General features: G+C 39.1%; 1 protein-coding gene across 1 annotated transcript in view; it reads right to left on the bottom strand.

The window, feature by feature from the left end:
- The window catches only part of LOC122795855 (xanthine dehydrogenase-like), a 5,725,158-nt gene that overhangs the window by 2,857,782 nt on the left and 2,842,787 nt on the right, over positions 1 to 24,589 (bottom strand). The window contains exon 24 of the mRNA XM_044064255.1: positions 6,468 to 6,582. Coding sequence (XP_043920190.1) covers positions 6,468 to 6,582 — 115 coding nt within the window. The remainder of the gene's footprint in view (positions 1 to 6,467; positions 6,583 to 24,589) is intronic.

Below are 24,589 nucleotides of genomic sequence, written 5' to 3'. Positions count from 1 at the left end.
GGTTTGCAATGTGGCATGATGGTAAGCAATTGCCTCTGTGTGGTTTTCAGTGGCAGTGGGCTTAGTGTTTGGTAGTCCAGTTGGCTGGTAATGCTCTTGGAATCATTGTGAGGCTTCTATTGGTCATTAAATAAGGATTATTTAGCTCATGCGCAGTGGTTATGCTAGGTTATGAGGTTATGGTTTGTTACTTTAGCACAGGGGAGGGTTCAGTGGTGTGCTTTCAGCACTGTAAGCAACTGGCTATTTTCGTTAGTTATGTGATAGGGTTTTAGGAGGTGATGACTTGGATCCAGCTTGGTTAAGCAGGATGGGGTACACCGAATGATGTTTGGCCTAATGGTTAGGTTGCTGGAAGTTTGTCGGAGATAGGGGGAGCAGCCTGGTCAAACTGGTGGGTGAAGAAGAGGGGCAGGCTTGTCCTCTTCTGTTCCCCCTATGGTGGTGGATATTCAATTCAATAAGTTGGGAAAGGGAAGTGAGCAGTTGCACTGCTTGGGAAAGGCAAGTGAGTGGTTGTGTTGCTTGATAAGGAAAGGCAAGTGAGTTGTTGCGCTGCTTGATAAGTAAATAAGCAAGCAGATGTAAGCTGCTTATTTGGTTGGAGGTAATTCAATAAATGGTAACTGATGTGAGTGGTATGCTGCTTCATAAGTAAGCGAGTGCAGATATGGATGCTGCTTACTGATCAGGATGAGTGGGGTCACTCTGTCCTATGTTAATGTTACATGGATGTTATTTTCATCTATATCATGTTTTGGTTGAAATTAATGAATATTGGTTAACAATCATGCTTATGGAAGTTTAATAAAGGTAGTCAAATATCATTTGGTGAGATGTTTTTACTGAAGGGGACCGGGACAAACAGTATACCTCCAGCATGATGTTACTGCATTATTAGGTTGTGACAGTAGCCACTGCATGATGGGCACCTTCATTTAGTAACACTGTGCATTAGTATAATTCACCTAAAGGCTACATTATTTTTTTTTTTTTTAGACTGGGCCAGATGAAACGCTCCTCCTAAATTCCTCAGCTTCACTAAATTCTGCAAAGACTTGCACACAGATTCTTTTCAAGATTCTGTATCTCATCATTTAGGGTTGTGAGGAAAAATAGTAACTGAAAAATAGGTGATTTTCTTTCTTCTTTTCTTTCTAGTTGAAAAGGAAAGAGCTAAGATCTAAGAAGCCATTGTTAATCAAACACCTTTATTTTGCAGTTACTCAAAAGCTAAGTAACTTCAACATCAATACTAGACTATCAAGTGACTTTGTTTTAAAGTTATCATATTTTTGGCCAAAATATGGGGATATGATTTTTCTCACTTTTGCTAAATTATAAAAAAAATATAGGTTACAGCTACAAAACAATCACTCATCTGTAGATAAAAGTGAATGGTGAATGCTGAGCAAATGCTATCATCACAGTACCTTGTTGTTCTTTTTTGTTTAAAAGCTAATAACATTAGTTTATTAGAAGATGAAACAAATGAAGAATTTGTGAGATAGATTTTATAGGCTCATAGGTTCTAGGTTAGCTGCCCTTGCAGGCCATTTTAAGCCTAGCCAGTTTCACTTTTGGTGCTTGAATTAATTTATCCTTTTTGATGTTTGATTGATCTTACCCATCCCATGGTCAGTAATCATACATTATCCTATTGAGAGCAACTAGAACCATACCATAGATAATTTGAGGGAACCCATGCATGGGATAAAGCATTTAAGAAATGCAAATGTCCATTAGTAGGACAGGAGACGGTCCTAGGGTAAATTTTTTAATATCCATCCACAGACCTTAAATACCGACAGTGATGAGCTTTTGTTTTAGTTTTATATTCGATTACTCCAAACAGAATCTCTGCATCTCTGTATTACACTGTAAACAATTTTACATGGTTTTTACAGTGTGATATGCTCACTCACACTATGCCAGTAAATGGTCCACTTAGATCAGCACACTATCCCAATAAACAAATGTAAAATAAAATAAGTAATAATAACTACATTCAAGCACATTTTCTCTTAAAGGAATTAATGTCATCTACAATTCTTTGTTGTAATTTCCTACCAGTCATACCTATATAAAATGTGGAAAGTGTTACACAAGTGGCTACATATACAACACTAGAACTGGAGCATATATATATCCATCTAGATTTCGTAAGATTTGTCCCTATGTGTATCAATAAAATAAGGACTTTTAATAATGTAATTACATGTCTTACAAGTTCCACACTTATAAGTACCTTTGGCTTACTGGATATGGTTGGATTATTTGTGCTATCTCTCCCTATTTCCAACAGACCCTTAAAATTAGAAAATGCTTCCATGCAAAATAAATTTTCTCTACATTTTTTTCAAGATAATAGGAGACTGTTGGGCAATATTTTCCAGTTGCTCCTGATTATAGACATAACACAGCCTGCTGTACTTTGCGGCATTATGGATATATATTAAGTCGACCTACTTGTAGTAACCCAATACAACGCAATTTTAACTTCTACTTCTGGATAACTCCTGCTGTAAACATTCTCCACAGTTCTTTCATAAACATGAGGAGCTTAACATCATTGCTTGTTGATCTGCTTATCCTAATTCCTTGACTTTTTACTGCATTTAACGTCATTATCTTAGGGGTAAAAATGCCTCAACTAAGCTTTACGTTACAAGTGAAACTCGACTCGAACAAGAAAGGAATATATATTTAATCAGACTCCAAACATGTAAAAACGGTTAAGCGCTTTCATCTGTGTACTACAAACTTCTTCAGAACCATAATACTAACAGCTGATAACATATTTAAAAACTTTTTGGCGCCATTTTATTCAAGCGCTATACTTCTTAATGGTATTTAAAGTGCTACTACAATTATTATCAAAAAACATCTATTTTTCTAACAAACATATGTTTATATCCACTATAAATACTTTAAAATCAGTTTATACTTTCATTGCATACACAATGATAAAATGTTAAAATTAAGGCAATTATTGCAATTAAAATAACAATTTAAATAACAATGTTGTTATGCTATAATAACTGTAAAAAAGGTTTTATAGAAATAAAATCATTTATGCCAGGAAATTTTGTGGCATTTGTCAACATTTGCCACTGACTTTCTTTCCTACCCAGGTAGGCTTTATAATTACCACCACATGGTGATATATTTACATAATCAATGATGCCAAATATAACATTATGTGCATCACCTTTCTCTTTAATATGTCTGAACAGTGCATTTTTGGTATCTTTAACCTTAATCTTATACCTATGTTCATATATACACTTTCTAAACTGCCTTTCTGTTTTCCCTATGTAGAAAGCAGTACATACTCTACATTTAGCGAGATAGACTATGTTCCTACTATTACAGTTTCCCTTTTTAAACTTTATATAAGTACTATTGACATCATTTAATCTACATCCAATTGCTTCATTTATTACACAACACTGTTTACAGGACCCACATTTCTTAGTGTGGGTATTTGTGGACATTTTCTGTGAATTCAAGCCATTCAGTAATTTTTTATATTTCTACCCATTTTATATACAACATAAGGTTTTATTCCTACTACACCTTTGGCTTCTTCATCTCCTACTAATTTATTCCAATATTTTTCCAGAATTTCTCTAACATAATTAACATGAGGTGTATAAGTCAATACACATACTCTATTAAATTCATCACTCACTTTATTCTTCCTAATAATTTTTTCTGTACCAATACCTAAAATAGGGGGATATTTATTGCCCCATTCAGTAATAATATATGTCGATACGTCTTCTAATAATGTTAAGGGGTAACCCCTATTTACAAACATATTTCTTATATTATTGATTTCTCTGACCATTGTGTCATAATCTGACGTCCTCCTTGCTACCCTTATACATTGTCCCTTAAAGATGTTTCTTAAAATGTGTTTAGGATGATTACTTGTATAATCTAGATAGCCATTAGAGAACGTTTCTTTTCTAAATATTTCAGATTGAAAACCTGTATCCATATGTCCAATATATGTATCCAGTTATGCAATACCTTCTGTATTAATATTATATGTAAATTTCAAAAAAGTACTTGTCGTATTGAGATAATCTCTAGAGAGTTTATTCTGTTGTTGTTCCGTGCGTTTTGATATTATCTTAGGGGTGCACTATTAAAATGTAAAAAGCTATTACTATCAACACTATTTTCTATGTAATCAACAGCCAAAACATTTTATTACTCTTCCTACATCTAAAAAGGAACTCTTACTTAAGGAACTGTTCAAGAAATTCATTAATACTGTATATATATATTTGTTTAATACTTCTAAAAAGCAGGTTCCACACCACAACATAAATACTTCATCAACAAAAATGTAAGAAGGTTACTATCTTTGAAAGAGAAATTATACACATATTCTTCTTCATACCAAAACATCTGGAAAGATGAAACAGACTGACTTGTCTTCCTGTAGGCCCAAGTCATATGACTGGCATATAACATATGAAGAACAGTGATATCTGTCCTGGTGCTTCCATCAAACAGAGACAAAGTCATATGAATGTTATACAATATATGAAGGACAGTGATGTCTGTCCAGATATTTCCATCAAACACAGGCAAAGTCATATGAGTGGCATACAATATATGAAGGACAGTGATATCTGTCCAGGTACTTTCATCAAATAGAGGCAAAGTCGTATGAGTGTTATACAATATATGAATTCCAGTGATGTCTGCCTGTATTTGATGGAAGTACCTGGACAAAATCATATGAGTGGCATACAATACATGAAGGACAGTGATACCTGTCCAGGTACTTCCATCAAACAGAGGCTAGTCATATGAGTGGCATACAATATATGATGGACAGTGATGTCTGTCTAGGTACTTCCATCAAACAGGGGCATAGGCATATTAGTGGCATACAATATATGAAGGACAGTGATATCTGTCCAGGTACTTCCATCAAATAGAGGCAAAGTAGCCCCCACACAATACTCACGCAGTAGAAGTAACAGTAGCAGGGCTCATAGGAGGTGCACATGTGGCCACCAGTGCTACAGACTCTCCGCAAATAAGTAGCGGTATATTGGTAGTACCTTTTCCCTGCACCAACAAACTCTGATCCTGACAGTCAGTACTCACTGCCTTTGGCTGAGTATGCAAGGTAATTGATCAATGAAGGAGTAGCCGACCTCACTTAAAATGCTTGCAGACCAGATCATTTCATTATCAGTGGTTCTGGTTCTGCTGCTGCTGCACAAGGCACTCAGTGATTAGTAATTATGCTGGGACCACAGCTGAGCACAACAGTGCACAGATGGAAGCTGTTCTTTCAAGGCTTTCCTGTCCTACTTGCATGTATGTGTGTCCTACTTGTATGGCATGGAACAAGGCCACTACTTTTTACAAGTTTATGACAGGATGGATGACATTCAGTTTCTGTAGCATTGTGCACTGTGGAAAGGAGAACACATATGCAGAAATATCCACCTCAAGTGTTCTGTTCTGACAGCTGTGGATTCCTCGTTCAAAGGTTTAATAAGAAGGTATGTCGCTGTTGCACATCTGCAATGCTGCTGCCTTTTATGCATAGACAAGATCATTATGAAAGTTGCTCTGCTACTCCTTTATATATATTATGAGGAGCAACAGCAAATATGTTCCTCAGTTACAAGAATATCTGAAGTGGACAGACTAAAAGCTCTACCCCTTTACTCTGCCTCCTACCAACTAAAGGGGTGACCTATGCCTGACCTACAAGGCACTCACAACCCCAGCCCCGATGGAGCTACTACACATCCGGAGGTCAAACAGCACGAGGGTGACACAATCTAGAGATCTAAACTTAGTCACAACTCAAACAAAACATGCTGGAGAGAGAGGTGTCCCCGAGATTGTTCCTTCTTTGGAACAGGCTTCCTATTCACACTAAGCAGAGCCCTTCCCTGCCCCTCTTTAAATGCAATTTCGATCAATGGATGGGGAATTCCAAAATCACACCTGGGATAATATGTAAGACACTCAAGGCACAGGCACAAATCCATGCCATCCTCTTGCTCTTAGGGACCACATATTGGGTAAAATCAGCTTATACTGGCTTGGCTTGTAAGGGATCTTAAGACGTTAGCATAGTAATCTCCTATGAACCTATATTCTGCCTGCACTGATTGTCTCCTCTTATGAGATGCAAAGCCTTTTGTTTTACTGACATTCTGTGTACAATTCCAACACAATACCCATTATGCCTGCAAATCCTGCACTAACTTTCACACACTGCAGACTGCTAAATCTGGTCCAGAGAGTTTATTAATTCTCACTCCCACCCTGACACCTGAATGCTTTATTCTGTTATACACCAGATATATAGTACTACTAAACCATCTGCTGAAACACAAGTAATTCATTCTAAAGTTATACAAATATTAGCACATTGTATGTCACAAAGTTGCATGAAGTTAGTAGTAAGAAAAACTTACTATTATCAGAGAAAATCAAAGAAACTCCAACTTCATCATCATTTGGACTGCATCCATTGTTACAGTAGTAGGTGAAGATAATACCATTTAAGGTTCCATCTTTATTAAAACCAACCTGTAAAAAAGAACATTAAAATAAAACCATACCACAATAGGCAAGAAAAAATGGTCATATCATCTTGTTTTAATCTTAAAATGGAGGACACATGACTATATAACTTAACTTTAGCATATTCATACATATCCTAGTAGCTTTGCTCTTAAGGTGAACTTCTTGGCATCCAAGTCTTAAACACATAATAAAACAGGTTATGATCGTCGACCCAATCATAATCCTTTACAATGAAAACTTAGTACAAATAATTGTAGGTCTCTTCCAAAGATTGGGGAGCATTCCCTGTCAACAAATGCCAAATAAAAAAATAAAGATAGGCCTTAGAGGAATGGTAACAAATGAGTCACTTGCTTATAAAAATTTAGGACCCAGATCATCAGATTCAGCTTTCTCATAATTAGGCACTGTCTGCACTACCTTCTTATTCTATGTACATGAAATGGTATTAAATGGAAGGAATAGAAGAGTAAATGAAAACAGCAGAAGTCTGTGCTGCTGGAAAATTACAATTAACTGAAGCAGTGAATAAGAGGCCATAAGATAACGGGCCGGTAAAGAACTGGGGGGTGAGAACAGGGTTCAACACTTAAGACTATGGGGTTCAATAAAGACTTATGAGTCTGCCGGGATATATAATTTACTTCTACTCAGATATAGTTCTGGATCTTCATGTTGTGTGTATTCCTGAGAAAGGCAGATTTGGCTTCTTCAAGTAATAATTTATATTTTCTGTGTAACTAGATGAAGTTACCCCATTCGCTTGGAGTAAATATCTGCTTTTAAGTACCCCTTACCTTTTCTATAATCAGAAACAGATTACAAATATCGGATTATGTTTACTCTCTACCTGTGCTAAGAGCAAGGGAAAATTTTATTTTGAATGGAAGAAGAATATACAGAAAATACAAGTGGCACCAGCCTCTAGAAACACTATATACAGTATTACTGGCAAAGAAGTTAAATTCCAGAACAGTTTGGACTTTTTGCTGCGTAAGCAGTGATTATCTGACATTATACAACTGCCCCCCATTAATATTCAAAAACATGCACGCTGATTGGTCAGCGTGCACGTTGTAAATCAGAGTTATAGTAATGGAAAAAGGTCCGGTCACCCGGACTTTTTCCATTACTATAAATCTTTTTTCACACTGTTTCGCTATGTTAAACGAGTTTAACATAGCGAGACAGCTTTCAAAAAAGCAATGGAGATTCTCCGTTGCTTTATTACAGCTGTCTCGCTATGTTAAACTCCTTTAATAATATTGAGACAGTTTGTAAAAAGCAACGGAGATCTTGCTTTCTCCGTTGCTTTTTTAAAAACTGTCTCGCTATGTTAAATGGGTTTAACATACCGAGACAGCTTTAAAAAAAGCAACGGAGAATCTCTGTTGCTTTTTTTAAAGCTGTCTCACTATGTTAAACCCATTTAACATAGCGAAAACAGTTTGTAAAAAGCAACAGAGATGTTGCTTTCTCCGTTGCTTTTGCCCACAGTTCTGATGTACTGCGTAGGCATACGCATGCGCAGTACATCAGAACTGCTGCAGAATACCAGACAGCTGCGGAAGGGCAGCAAGGAGGCATTATACAATGCCATTATTTAAGAAAAGTAATTATTTTTTTCTTAAATAATGTCATTGTATAATAGCAATAACCCACTTCTGGGTGTGGGTAATGCTGGATTTACCCACGGTTGGCTTTGTTTGGCCACTCGGGCTTCGCCCTCATGACCAAACCACGCTAACCGTGAGTAAATCCAGCATTATCCACACCCAGGCGTGGGTTATTGCTATAATGGTCATTGTGGCTAAGAGCAGTTAAAATGTTCTACTAAAGAATGATTCTCAGAATGCAAATTTGCCCTGGTAGAAGCTAAACTTTTTCAATGAAACCCTTATTTAGAATGAAAATTATCCAGAACAGTTTCTGTTTTGCTTTTGCAGTGCAGGTGAAAATCTCCTAGATTAATGTTGTTGCAGTTGGAGAGAAAAGGGGAATATTATAGTAACAACTGGTTAGATAACAATCTGAGCTTTTGGAATGAGGAATATAAGCAATGACAATTTTCATCTTTAAGAATCATCCAATTAGGAATGGACTTCTTAGCCAGTCAAGGGCATGATAAGCTTAGCATCCAGTCAATGCACAGCCATAAGGAGATGTTAATAAATGAAGTTTGTACCTAGGTCTTCGAATGATAAAGTCATACTCTGCAATTTGTGGCACATCAGCCAGATTTTTACAGAATGTCCAAATTGTTTTACTCATATTTTTAATCTGTTCCTCATAAAATGTGTGGTTTTTCTGGCAAGTCATTGAGGACTAAAGTCAGTAAATAACATACATTTGAGTTTCAGACTTCAAGCCTTTTAGAAAATGCATGATAATACAAAACCTGTTATTCTAGCAAGTTTCCAAGTTAATTACAGTAATATTTTAAAAATGTCTCTATTTTTTGGGCCTCTGTTTCCCCCCATTTTTTGACTATGTCCATATTTTTAGCACTGAGAAGTTGAGAGGTAAGTGACACCAGGAACATTTGTTTGACAGTCGTTTCTATTTGCAAGTCAGCCATGTAAAGTGTTTCCAAGGAATAATATCATCCCTATTTTTTATCTGATGTACCATGGGAATGTCTATGTGTAGTGAGACAGTATAGTTGTGTAAGTTGAATTTACAACAACAGTAGATGTTTGATATCTTGCCAAGGATATAATGGCCAGCCAGCTTCTAAAACTTCAGGGCAACTTTCATGTGCAAAACTGTCAAGCAGCTCGAGATGAGCTGTCTAAATGACAAGTTTGGGCAGAAAGCCCTTCAGAGCTTTCCTGGCAGAAGACAGAGGGAGGCTGAGTCTTAAGAGGACAATGCTAGAAGCAAATAAATAAATAAATAAATGTCTACACCCTGGTATAAAAAAAGACACCAAAAAACAAGGGGGGTGGAAGGAGGCAGCAGCTACTGCAGCAGTGATCACTAGAACATCTAATGCTATGGCAGGTTCAACTTACACAACTGTACTATGTTCTATATACTGATTACTTTTGTAGGTGCCTTTAGCTATATGGGTTGATTACCATAGCTATCTACATTTGGGAGATGGATGGAGAGGGTCCAGGAGCCCCTGGAAGATGGTTCTAGCAAAGTTTGATCTAGTGAGGAAATCAAGCTTATAGTGTTTTGTAAAACTATATACAGAGGACCATGTAGCAGCTTCTAGAATACTTTTGGAATCCAGCCCTTTCTAAAAAGCCATAAATGAAGCCAAGGTTCTAGTAGAGTCGGCCTTGATCCTGCCTGGAATATACTTGTTATGGTGAGTACAGCAAAAGGTAATAACCTTCGACAACCATTTGGAAATAGTCTGTTTTGACACAGGTTGTCCATTTTTACCTTCAGAAAGAAATGAACAATTGATCCAAGGATCTGAAAGATTTAGTTCTGTCAACACAGTACTTGAGTTGTCTGTGTGCATCCAAGGTAAGGAGCATCACTTCTCCCTCATTTTTAGGTTCAGGAGAGAAAATGGAGAGATGGATAGTTTGGCTTAAAGTAAATCTGGATACCACTTTAGGCATAAAAGGATTAGTTTAAAAGTAACTCTGTCCCTGTGGAAAATCAGATAGGGTTAGCTCCCCATTACAGCTTGCATCTCAGATACCCTTCTTGCTTAGATCAGAATAATCAGTAAAACTGTTTTCCATGTTAAGAACTTCAGTTAAGCCAGATTAGCGGGTTCAAATGCAGCAAATGTTAGTTTCTCTAACACAAAATTATGATCCTAAAGAGGACCACCTATTTTCTAGGAGGCTTCTTATACAAAACCCCTTTCGAGAACATTTTGACATGAGACTGAATTGAAAGAGGAGGCTCCATGGACAGGCATGCTGAAATAGGCAATAAATTAACACTGAAAGGGGAATAAGAAAGGCCATAGCATAGTAATTCACACAAACATTTTAAAACCATAGAACAGCTAGCCTTGAATGAGTGCTGGTCATGTTATTGGCACCAAGTAGAAAGCCTTTTCCATTTGCTATATAGTTTTCTAGTAGCAGACTTTCTTGCCTGCATTAGTAGCTGTTGCACATCCTAAGAAAACAGTTACCTAAAAGGAATTAGGACCCTATCATCCAGGCAGGCAACTGAAGATGACTGATGTCAGGGTATATTAAACACCTGTGGTATTGTTTGAGTAGATCCAGTCTGTGAGGAAGCTTGTGGTAACTGCCCATGACTATTTCTAAAAGAAGGGAGAACCAAGATGGTCTGGGCCAGAAGGGAGTCACCGCAACAACTGTAAGCGATTCCTCCTGAAACTTCAGAAGCACACGGGATATTAGTGGAAAGGCGTACAGGAACATTCCTATCCAAGGGGAAAAAAAGGCATCTCTCTTCCAGAACTTCATGCATGAAGTCCTAGAACAGAATTTTGTCAGCTGATTGTTCAGAGAGGAGGTAAAGAGGTCTACTTGAGAAATTCCCCACAATCAGATGATATCTTGGAAGACCATTTGATCTAGTTTCCATTTGTGAGGGTCTGCTCTTGTCCTGCATGACACTTCTGCCACACAATTTTGCTCTGACAGAATGTAGGATACCTGTAGACTGAGATTGTGCTCTGAAGCTATATCCCAAGCTAACATGGCTAGTACGCAAAGGGAGTAAAACCTGGATCCCCCTTGCTTGCTGATGTATCCCATGACTGTGGTTTTCTCTGTAACCACTTGAAGAGGTCATAGGGACCAAAGATGGTTCAGAATGTTGAATGTCGATCAGGGTAAGCATCTCTTTGACATTTGTGTGCTACACTGTAACCTGCAATGAGCTATAATTGGAGGTAGACATGTTGTAAACACTCTTGATGCAGTTGATAGTCTAAAGGATAAGGCACATAACTGATAATGGGATCTAGACAAAATGTCTGAAGTCTGGATGAATAGGAATGTGATGATAAGTATCTTTTGAGTCTAATGTTACCAGTAAACTTGAAAGAGGAAGAAGAGGTAACAGGTTGTGAACTGATAATGTTTTGAATGTGGGTACTATCACAAACAGGTTTAGAAAAGAAAGATCCAGATCCTGGTCTCCAAGCATTTTCTTACTTTGGCACTAGGAACGCCTTGAATAAAATCCATTCCCTACCTGGGAAGGAGGGACTGGTTTTATCACTCCAGGGGAAAGCAAGTGATGAAAAACAAGTCAAAACAAAAGAGACTGATGTGTAGGATGAGGAATAACCCACCTGGAAAGGAGGCATTTCCTACCATTTCCATCTGTAACCTTGATTTGTCTGAAACAAAAAGTTGTCAAAGAAAAAATGGAGATTCAGACTTTCTGGAAGAGAAAAGGGGCTTGGGGGGACCACAAGGTCTCATGAATAGTCATTCAGACTTGGACTGCCCTTGGCTTTGGGAGATGCAAGACTCATATGTGTTTACTAGGCTAATGACCACGAGCTTTTTTAAGCCTAGCCATGCATCCTAAATCTCTGACAAGTTCTGGTACCCTTCAGTGTAAGCAGGGGCTTAGGAGGTGAAGCATTTACAAGCTGGGGCTTAGGAGATAAACCAGTTACAGGATGCCTATGTCCATTAGAGACATAGGTGCCAAACCAGGGATGAATTTCCTGTTCCCCATCCAATTGTCCAAGTTACACTTGAATTGGGTTAGGGAGGAACTCTACTTCACACGGATGGGGAGCCTGCTCAAGAGAAGGGGTAGTCTCTGGGATACATACTTGTCTCTCCAGCAGGTCCTATTGATATCATAGGCAAAGTTTAAATCTTTAGATCAGGTAATTCTGGAGCTGTTTGTTTTGCAGACATGCAGGAGCTCCATCAGAGTGGATTCTGACAATGCCTTGTATGCCAGACATAGCTCTCCCCTCAACAGCCCATAGGAGACAGAATACAGGGATAGAGCCTTGAGTCAGTCTACATAGGACAGAGTCAGTCTATATAGGACATGTTACTTATGTCCTGCATTATTTTAGTGAGGAACCTCTGTGGATATTCCACATGTTGGATATGCCTGTTGAGGTACATTACAAAGGATCACTGTACTCAATGATAGGTCTGACGAATGCTGAATTCAGAGGAACATTGACTTCCTTGGACTTAGATGTCATACATTTATTTATAAGTTGCACAATATAGAATGACTTCCTCGCTAGTGCAGACATGTGGTGGTCAAAGGCTAGATTACTGTCTTTGTCTGTTCCCAAATCCCTGATGGATGACTTCCCAAAGGATACAATTATACATTTATTGGCATTTAGTTTTAGTCCATGGCTCTGGCAACCAGTTGTTTGTCTGTGTAAGCCCTTCCTGGAGAACATTTATGTTGGTGGGCAATACAATGACAGCTACTAATTTGCAATCATCTGAAAACTGAGTAAGCCAGAAGCCATTCACATTGGCCTTGACTTCCGAAAAGTAAATGCCAAAAAGGAGCGTTCTCAGGACAAATCCCTGAGGGACTCCATTTCTGACAGATCTCTTTGTAGAGGTGGACTTCTCAATTCTAACTTCCTGGGTTCTGTCTGTAAGTCAGCTGTCTATCCACTGGGTTACATATGGGTCTGTACCTAACCTCTTAAGTTTGTCAACAATGCAGGAGTGGGGATTGTGTCAAATGCCTTTGCCAGGTCAAGGTAGGCAGTGTAAACCATATTGCTCTCATCCATTGCTTTGGTGACCGTCTCATGGAAGTCCACCAGGTTAAGTAGAAATGATCTGCCCTTGATGAAACCAAACTGGGTTGGGTCCAGTGTCAGGAGGTTCCCTATGTCATTTTTGATCATTTCCATGATAACTATGGCTTTGCATATGAGACTAGTGAGACTTATGGGTCTGTAGTTTCCAGGGTTTGTACATGGCCCAACTTTGTGCAGAGGGCTGACTGTTGCTGTTCTCCATTCATGAAGCCTATTTTGAGGCTACAGTTAAACAGCAATTCCAGATGGTCTAACAGACCATGTTTCATGCTATTTAGAAGGCATCCTGGGATGTTGTCTGAGCCCATTGATGCAGTGTTCTTGGCCTTAGAGAAAGCATTAAGGACCTGTTCCCTAGGGATAGTGAGGGAGTTATACTAGATGGTATTTCATGAGGGAAGGTTGATGGGGACAGAAGGGTAAAGTTGCAGCTGAATTAGTCGGCTAGTACACTTGCTATATCTTCTGGCTCAGTATAGGTGGCTCTATTTACAATACGTTCTGCACACAATTGTGTACAGCCTTTGCATTTGCAGACACAGCTAAAGAATGGTTTGTGGTTGTCCTTGGCTTTGGAGTCCAAATTTACCTCAAATTTGGCTTTTGTAGACTTTTTTGTCCTCTGAGTTGTTAAGTTTGATGAGAGTGCTTTTATTCTGCATGGTGCTGCACCTCCTAATTTTTGCCTGGATTTTCTTCCTCTTGTTATACAGCTTACTGATGTTGTGATTCCACCAGGATGGTTTGCTTTTTGAGTTAGTTCTGTACTTTTTCCTGTTAGGTACAGGTACCTCTATGCAGCTATGAACATGCTTGTATAGGGTTTCTCTGAACAGTTCTGCATAAGCAGCAGTGTTCTCAGGGCTTATTGGGACTTGAAATTTTGCCAGGTTATCACTTAATAGTATGAAGTTAGCCTTAAGAGTAGTTCCTGAATATTCCAGGGTTAGCTGTGATTCAGGATTATTTTTACTTCTAAGGTGACCATTTTGTGGTCTGACCTTCCCAGAGAAGACATTACACTAGTGGGTGTGTAGCACTCGCTCATATTAATGAGGGCCAGATCCAGTATGGCTGCACCCCTGGTTAGTGTACTGACAATCTGGTCCAAGGAGTTTGTGTTTACAAAATCTAGGACTCTGTGCCTGTACGTTTGGTGTTGTATATGATGCCCAGTTAACAGTGGGATAATTAAAGTCGCCCGTGAATATGGTATTGGGGTGGATGGTGAGTGTTTCCAATAAATTTAAATACACAGTATGGGTTTCCTGGGTCATACAAGGGGACCTATATCTTTCAAGGAAGTGTTACTGGATTTTTACTATGGTGACTTGAACGTGGAGAAGCTCAAGTGCATTGTACTGTTTGACCAACCTTGACGTATATTTATTTTTGATGGAAATCAAGACACCTCCACCTTCAGTCCCTGTTTGTGCAGTACCTGGTCTAAATATGTTATAGGCATTATACCCTTGCACTGTTGGTGTGCTCTCCACGGGTTTAAGCCATGTCTCAGTGACCACACAAACATCAGCATTCTCTGGAAAGAAGAATGTAGGGAGTGTAGCTTTGTTTTATATAGACTCCCAGCACTGAGCAGTAAAACCTTTCATTTTTATTGGTTTTGATTTGGAACACCCTTGTCGTTTCTTCTCAAACATCTGTTTACATGAATTCTGTTGAGGCCGTTTATTCCGTTTTTTGCCAAGATTGGATGAAGAGAAATTAATTCCACTGGTCAGTTTGGAAAAAGGGGGGGCTGAAAATCTTAGAGATTCCCTGGATCAACTTTCCCCTTTCATCACACTTTTGATCACCTCTGCAGCAGAGGGCCCAAACACTAAATCTCTATCCAAGGGAGAATTTAAAATCTGATTGTTTGCAACATTTGGGAGGTTCTGAGAATGCAACCAAGCAAACCTCCTTAAAACAGTAGCAGTGGCCATAGCCCTGGAAGAAGTATCAACAGAGTCATACACACACTGCAAACAATGAGTAGTGACCGGTGCAACAGAAGAAAATAAGTTATTTAAAGCACTTTATTTCTTCACAAGAAGAAACTGTAGATAAAACATTTGTCATACTTTCATAATTTGTCAGGAAAAACTAACATATGAGCCTGACAATTTACAATTCTTAAAATCAAAGCTGCAGAAGAATACACTTTTCCCATGCCTATCAATAATTTTCTTGTTCTTTTTAGAAAGAGCAGGATTGGAATTAAAAAAGTGTTTAGCAGCGGTGGAATCAACTAAGGCTACATCTGCTGGGTCAATTTTGGGAATAGTGTATAAAAATGTAAAAGACTAAGGAACTTTATACATCCTGTCTGCCTTTTTAGGGACAGCTGGCTGACTATCAGGAAAATTGCAGGCAGTAAGATATACATCCTCTAAAGAAGAGAGCACAGGAGGAATGGGTTAGGTTCTGGAAAATCCTTCTGTAACAACTCATATATTTTCTGATGGACTGAGAAACCTCAGTGTTCTCCCACTGAAAACACAGGGACATTCTAGAAATAGCCTCACAGAAATGGACACCCCAACAGGGAGAATCAGAAACTAAGCTCTCTGTGTAGTCTAAATCAGAAATATCAGGACAAAAGCCTGAATCTCTCCCTGAATCTTCCTGTTCAGATTCAGAATCTTGCATCTGTTGAGGAGAAGAGGAATCCTGCCTTCTTCCAGAAACTACTTTACAAGATGGATCAATAGCCTGAATTAATCCCTGCACCAGACCAACTAAACTACAAAAGAAATTCGAGGAGGAGTAGGGTCATGTTAGTTTTTTTGTTTCTTTTTGACGGGAAAAATGGGACGAACACTGTTACTGATGGGAGCAGCTGCTTCCCCACGGATGGGCACAGCATTCTGGCACAACTAATGAACCTTCCCTGTTCCCTCCCCCAGGACTGACCACAGTGGCTCTCCTTTAACACTGATGGGACATCAACAGCCAAAGAGGACGTGGCTAATCCCTGGTCCACAGTGGCTGTAGGTGCTACACCAGAGGGATCCAGGGTAAAAGATGAATGGTCTGAGGTACAACTAATGGTCACAGTAGAGTCACCCACTTGTGACTGAGGCAAATTGCTAACCTGCTATAGTGACAAAGGCTGTTTGCTTAACATTTTATTTTTGTGGCTGGAATCATGGAACTGGAAGTTTGTTCCATGGTCAAGCAGAAAATGGTGCCTCCTTCCTGGGGAAGACGAGCAACAAATGCTGGTAAAAGTACTAGTCCACAAAAACTATTTTTGATTAAAAAAAAAAAAAAAAAAAAGTAAAAAGTTCTTCAAAAACACCATGGCAGCCCCACAGCAGAAAAGTAAACACAATTTCTTTACAGAAAAATATGTTTTCAATTAGTTTACACTACTTTTAAACTGACAGAAAGAAACCATTGCTCCATTTAAAAGAACATTATAGCTTTGAGATGGTCCCTTAAATGACAACTCTCCTAGCTTTAAAATAACTTTCCTGAAGAGGATAGTAATAAAACATTAACATTTAAGAAAATTTTTTTTTCCTGAAAGGGAACTGATCTACCCAAACAAAGACAGTGTGTTGTAGCAACTCAAGTGCAAAAATAATAAATGTAAGTATAAAAAACTCTTTCATATATAATTATATAGCATTTTAAATTACATAATACTAAAGTTCAATTTTATGTCATACAAGAAAAACACAAATATGAAAACCAAAGCAGCACAATCACACTAGTCGCATGACTTTTAGAATGAAGTGTTTGTCCTTCAGGATACATATCCTTGATAAGTCACACTGGGAATCTCAATTTTCAGTTAATTTCATTTGTAAGGGAGGGCTGGTACATTTTTAATACATGCTTGGCTTTCTCCAAGCAGGAAGGGGTCATAAAGGTGCTATCTCCCCTTTGAAGTGAAATGAATGGAAAATACAGTCTGCAATCATTTTGAAGTGATAAGTAGCATGGACTTCTTCTTAAAGTCATGCTATCTGGTTCAGGGTTTGGTACAGTAAAACAGCACCCAATATATATTGTTAGTGATGGCAGCTGTACAGATGTAGCAATAAAGCATGAGTTACAGTGGATATAAAAGGTGTACATTCCCCTGCTAAAATGCTAGCTTTTTGTGATATAAAAAATGAGACCACAATAAATCATTTCAAAACTTTTCCCACCTTTAATGTGACCTATACCCTGTACAATTCAATTGAAAAACAATCTGTTAGGGAAAAAATATAAAAAATAAAAAACGTACAATAAGCTGGTTGCATAAGTGTACACCACCATCAATTAAAGAGACTCTGATTAACCCCAAAATAAAGTTCAGCTGTCCTAGTAGGATTTTCCTGGCATTTACTCAGTTGCCTGCTACAGCAAAAGCCATGGTTCGCAGAGAGCTTACAAAGCATCAAAGGGATCTCATTGTTGAAAGGTATCAGTCAGGAGAAGGGTGCAAAAAAATTTCCACCATGGAACACAGTGAAGACAGTCATCAAAAAGTGGAGAAAATATAGGACAACAGTGACGTTGCAAAGAATTGGATGCCCCTCCAAAATTGATGAAAAGACAAGAAGGAAACTGGTCAGGGAGGCTGCCAAGAGACCAACAGCAACACTGAAGGAGCTGCAGGAATTTCTGTGAAGTGCTGGTTGTGTACTACATGTGACAACAATCTCCCGTATTCTCCATATGTCTAGGCTATGGGGTAGGGTTGCAAGTCGGAAGCCTTTTCTTACACAGAAAAACATCCTAGCCAGGTTAAAATTTGCAAAACAATACATCAAGTCTCCCAAAAGCATGTGGGAAAATGTGGTATGGTCTGATGAGACCAAGGTTGAACGTTTTGGCCACAATTCCAAAAGGTATGTTTGGCGCACTTCTCATCACCAAAAGAACACTATCCCCACGGTGAAGCATGGTGGTGGAAGTGTCATGCTTTGGGGTTGCTTTTCTTCAGCTGAAACTGAGGCTTTAGTCGAGGTGGAGGGAATTATGAACAGTTCCAAATACCAGTCACATTTTGCCCAAAACCTTCAGGAGTCTGCCAAAAAGCTGAAGAGGATTTTCACCTTTCAAAACGACAATGACCCCAAGCATACATCCAAATCAACAAAAGAATGGCTTCACCAGAAGAAAATTAGTTTTGGAATGGCCCAGCCAGAGCCCAGACCTAAATCTAATAGAAAATTTGTGGGGTGATCTGAAGAGGGCTGTGCACAAGAGATGTTGTCGCAATCTCACAGACTTGGAGTGCTTTTGCAAGGAAGAGTGGGCAAATATTGCCAAGTCAAGATGTGCCATGCTGATAGACTCCTACCCAAGAAGACTGAATGGTGTAATTAAATCAAAAGGTGCTTCAACAAAGTATTAGTTTAAGGGTGTGCACACTTATGCAACCAATTTATTGTACATTTTTTTATTTTTAATATTTTTCCCCTAACAGATTTGTTTGTTTTTCAATTGAATTGTCCAGGTTATAGGTCACATTAAAGGTGGGAATATTTTTGAAATGATCTATTGTGGTCTCATTTTTTTTATATGACAAAAACCTGACATTTTAACAGGGGTGTGCAAACTTTTTATAGCCACTGTACATGGTGAAGTACCTTACTGCATTCTTGAAGTTGCCTGACACAATACAGTACAAGTTGTTCACAGTAGTTTTTTTAACACCTTTATTGAATTATCACTTGTGACATAGGTAAACTTACATTTATATAAAAGTAATCAAACCATATTAACAAGTTCACATTAACAAACATTATACATTACACATATTGTTATATATCATATAATCAGAGCAACATTACATAAACAGTTCAATTCCTGCCTTCGCATTAACTTCATTCCTCCTCCAAAACATTTTTCTTCATGTACTGTTTCCACAATTTCCATTTTTTTCTATGTAATTTCCTCCTACCCTTTTCTAAAGGTCCCACTTCCTTTTCTTTTCTCTCTCTTACAATAATCACTACTTCAAGTATAGTTTGTTTAGATTTTGATTTCCATTTTCTAGTAATAGCGTTTTTGGCATCCATCAGAATAAAATTTATTGAGGTCTTACTATGAATAGGCAATTCAGATGCTGCATCCCAGATCAAAAAATAATTTCCTCAGTTACACTCATTTTTCGGCCAGAATTCCTGACAAAGAACTCTGTAGGGAATTTTTAAATTTGCTAACTCATTACACTCCGGGGAACATATGCTCTCAGGTAAGTCTTTCCCATTACACCAACAACATTTGTCATCTATCTGAGAAAAAATTGAATCTGCTTGGGGTATAAAAGTGTCTGTTCAAATATTTCCTGGCAAAAAATCTTAAATCTTCTAGATTTTGTTGTATACCTGAGAGCTATACATATATCCTTCCATTGTTTCTTTATGAACTGCATATGTAATCTCTCTAAGCAATCTTTTTTGACCTCTTCTGACTGATTCCTATAGATGTCATGCAATATTCTATATGCCCTACTAATTATCCCTTCTTTAACAGCAGCTTATTTGCGAGATTCAGTTAAAAACTTAACCAGTGCAGGTTTTTCATTTAGGATTCCCTTATCCCTTTCTCTTTGTCTATACTCTGATAGCAATCCCTGATAGGGAAGGGAATCACTAGACTGCAGTCTGAATGTCTTCTTGACCTTTTCCCATTCTATTACCTTTCCCTCTCTTTTTATTGTTCCCAATACCTTGATTCCTATGCCAGCTTCCTCCAGTAAATTCCAGCTCCCTCTTGCATATTTTCCGTACCCCTAATTGCAGTTATCCCTTTCAGCAGAATCTCCTTTCTCCACAGGCTCATAGCAGGTTACTAGGCTAACTGCCCTAGAGACTTTATCAGCTTAGTTATTCATGACCCAGTTTTCCAAATTATTAATGCCTGCAGGCTAGAATGGCTTTGCTATATGCCTGTGACATAGGGCATCTACAAACTGCCCCTATCCATAAGAGCCATAAGTGAGAAGCTAGGGGTGAATTTGTGATTTCCCATCCATTGGTCCAAATTGCCCTTGAACAGGCTTAGGGAAGAGTTCTGTTTCACATGAATGGGGAGTCTGTTCCAGGGAAAAGGTAATCTCAGAGATACATACCTAACCTTCCAAAAAGTTTTGTTTATGTCACGGACAAGGTTTAGATCCTGGGATCAGGTAATTCTAGTGCAGTTTGTTTTGTGAATGTGTAGCAGATCCTTCAGGACTGGATCAGAGAATGCCTTGTGGGTTAGGCATAGATCAACCCCACTAATTTGTTGTGACAGATTTAAGGTGGCCCACACAAGACAAAATTTTTACACCTTGTATTCTCTTAGTGAGGAACCTCTGTGGCTGCTCCAGCTGTTGCAAATGCCTGGTCAGGTACATGCTGAAGGATGCAATGTACTCAATTACTGGTCTAATGAGGGTTTAGTAGTGTGGGACTATTATCTCCTTGGATATGGCTGCCAAACCCTTACCTATATAAGTCATGCCATGCTGAAGGATTTTCTCACTACCATGGACACATGGTAATCAAAAATCAAGTTACTGTCAACCAGAGTTCCCTAGTCTGTTACCACTGAGTTTACTCTTACCTAACAGTACCTTTCTCTTGTGTTAGAGCTAAAATATCCCTTCAAACTGGGTAATACTAAACCTCCTTGTTCTACTCTGAGGATCAACTTATCCTGCTTGACTCGTCTTCTTTGCCTCTCAAATAAAATCCTTCAACTCTTTATTAATTACTATCTACAGCTTCTACTCTGGTTGATAAAAATATGCCTGACCTGTGTATAAGACTAAAGGGACTACAAACATTTTTACTGCTTGTATCTTGCTATCGATATCCATATGCAAGAGCTTCCATTTCTCACTTTTTTATATTATCTTTTGTTTAGTCTCTTCCTACATATCCTTAGCTGCTATAACAGTATTTTTTATCTATATTCCTAAATGCTTTATTTTATCATGTCCCCAGAAATATGGGTATTTCTGAATCAATTCATGTGTGGTTACATAGTTTATAGCTATAATCTTTGCTTTATCTTCATTAATTGTATATCCTCAAAAAACATACACTCAGACTGTTCCACAACACTGAGAAGTCATCTTCTAGTTCCATCAGGTACCTTTTAATATCACGTACAAATAAAGTCAACATTTCTTGAACACCATACCAATTACGTCCTTGAATTTCTGAGTCACTATTTTTCTTTATCAGTGGTTTTAAATACAGCAAAAATAGCAAAGGAGAAAGCGGTAATCACTGCCTGGCTCCTCTGTTCAGACTCAACATATTAGAGAGGAACTCTCCCACTTTGATTTTTGCCTATGATTCCTCATATATCCTTGTAATTAACCTTATTATTGTATCAGGAAACACAAATGCTTCCATTGTCCTTCTCATAAAACCCCAACTTACTCTGTTGAATGCTTTCTCTGCATTAATACCCACCAATAATGGTAGTATTTTCATAGGTTCATAAGTAGGTACTAGGCTATCTGCCCGAGGGCATTTATAAGCCTAGCCAGAGTGTGTTAGCTTTCGCCACCCCATTGATTAATTAACTGAGCCTCTGTCAAGCAGAGCGAATTAAGTGATCCCAGGGGTGTATTTTCTGTTACCCATTCACTCGTCAAGGCTTCTCTTGAAGAGTGTTAGTGAGGGGCTCTACCTAATGTAGTTAGGAAGTTTGTTCCAAAGTATGGGGAGCATGTTCTATTTATTGTTGTGGCGAGGTTTAGCTCACTACAGCACGTGGTTTGCAGTGACTTGGATTTCTTTAGGTGGAGCATGTCCATCAATTCTGAGTTGGACATGGCTTTGTAAGTCAGGCAGAGATCACCTCTGAGTAAGCGATATGCCACTGAGTACAGCCGAAGTTTTTTCAGTCAGGCTGCATAGGACATATGTTTGAGGCCAGTAATCCTCTTGTTGAGGTGCTTTTGTGGCCTTTTCAGCTGTTGGAAGTGTCTTGTGAGGTACATCCCAAATTGGGCATTGCACTCTATGATGGGTCTGATAAGTGATGAGTAGAGGGGCACTATAACCTCTTTATTTCTAGATGCGAACCCCTTAGTAATTAGATGGGCCACATAGAAGGATTTCCTAACTACTTTGGCAATATGATTGTCAAAGGAGAGATTACTATCTACCTGGGTCCCCAGATCTCTTATTACCTCTGCTGTATTAAGGGGGCTGCCGTCTATGTGGTAATTCGTGTGTGTTTTGTTTTTCCCAAACATGATGACTATGCATTTTTTGGCATTTAGCTTGAGGCCATGACTTTGACACTAGGTGTCTGTCTCAGTAAGGCCTTTCTGAAGGATGTCCGTGTCAGCCGGAGAGTCAATTATGGCTCCCAGTTTGCAGTCATCGGCGAACTTGGTTAGCCATAGTCCTCCTGTGTTTGCCTGTACTTCTAAGAAATATATGCCGAACAGTGGGGGTCCCAGAACCAAGCCTTGCGGGACACTACTTGTGACTGGTTTAGAGTCAGACCTGGAGCCCGCTATTCTTACCATGTGCGTTCTGTCTGTAAGCCAGTTGGCAACCCATCTCGTGATGTAGGGGTTTATGTTCAGACTGGTGAGTTTTTCTATAATACCCGAGTGAGGAATGGTGTCGAACGCCTTGGTGAGATCAAGGTAAGCTGTGTGAACCACCTTTCCCTTGTCTATGGCCTTGGTGACTGTCTCGAAGAAGTCAACCAGGTTTGGTAGGCATGATCTGCCCTTAAAGCTGAACTGGGTCGGGTCAAGTGTTTGGAGGTTCCCAATGTCTTTGTTAATGAGTTCCATGATGATGCGCTCCATAGCCTTGCAGACCAGGCTAGTCAGGCTTATGGGACAATAGTTACCAGGGTCAGTTGTGGCCCCTCCTTTGTGGAGCGGAATAACCATTGCTGTGCGCCATTCTATGGGCATGTAGCCTGTGGAGAGGCTGAGGTTGAACAGTGTGTTTAGGTGGGGGGTTAGTTCGTTCTGTAGTTCGTGCAAGACGCAGCCTGGGACACCATCTGGCCCCATTGATGCTGTGTTTTTGGCTTTTGAAAGGGCTGTTTTCACCTGTGCTTCTGTGATTTCAGGGACACTACACTTTTCCGGTATTGTTGTGGGCCCTTCTGAAGGTGAGAGGGAGGTGGAGTTTGCACTGAATTTGTCTGCCAGGATGTTGGCAATATCAGTAGGTTCAGTATATTTTGTGCTATTTTGCACTACCTCAGAGCATATCTGCGAGTTGCTACTTAGATTCTTGAAATAGCTAAAGAAGGCTTTGTGGTTATCTTTCGAATCCTTGACTAATTTTCTTTTGAAGTTAGCCTTGGATGATTTTATGAGGGACATTAGTTTCTTACTGATACTGATCAGGGATGTCTTTCCTTCTTGGGATTTGCTTTTTTTCTGAACTAGTTTCCTCCTTTTGTTGTATAACCTGTTTATGGCAGGGGTCCACCAGACTGGTTTCCTTCTCTTAGGGGAGTGAGTCTTGGTTTTGCTAGGGATGGCATGATCCATGCATCCTTGTAGGTGCTCATAGAGTGCAATTATAAAGGGTTCTGCATCTTGGACAGTGTTATCCTTTAGCGTGGGGGCTGTGAAACTTACCACCTCTGCCTTAAGTAAGGTGAAGTTTGCTTTAGAAACGTTTTTCAGTGTGGTTTCCTTGGTTGGGGTGGGGTGTGGACATCCAGAGTGATTAGTTTATGGTCTGATCTAACCAGTGACGGGTTGACCTCCGGTACGGAACACCTGTCGCCCATGTTGTTGATGACCAGGTCCAATATGTTGTGGCCTCTGGTAGGGGAGTTTACCAGCTGATCCTCCTGGCATTGAGTAGCATAGCCCTCTTTTTTTTTTACTTGTGCTATTTACGGAGGTGGGTTTGAATTTTGAGCCTTGCCTAAAAAAAAGGCACTATGGGGGCAGCAAGAGCCTTGGCCAGTATTCGAAAGCCAAGGGGTGACAGGTGCAAGCCATCTCTTGCGAATCAACACGGCTTGTTGAGCATGTCATCCCAGGCTGACAGACACTGGATCCCCTTTGAATGACACCAGAAGATTAGCCAATTGTTGAAATTGATCATTTTTTTCTTTATACTGAAGTATCATTCTTGGTGAGGGCAGGATGCTACTCAGGGTCAGGGTTATACCTGCCTGGGCTATATGATCAGAGAGCTCTTCCATGTCTCTTTTCATGTAGTCCAGGGAGGTACATCTCAGGTCATTCACACCAACATGAACAATGACAGAGTCATATTTGTACTTGTTCTGGAGTGACCTGAGTCACTGAGTGACCTGCTTGTGTTATGTGGCAGATTCTGG

Source organism: Protopterus annectens, chromosome 2.part2 (assembly GCF_019279795.1).
Source record: "Protopterus annectens isolate FY-2018-M chromosome 2.part2, PAN1.0, whole genome shotgun sequence".
Classification (NCBI taxonomy): domain Eukaryota; kingdom Metazoa; phylum Chordata; order Ceratodontiformes; family Protopteridae; genus Protopterus; species Protopterus annectens.
This window is presented reverse-complemented; position numbering and strand designations above follow the sequence as displayed.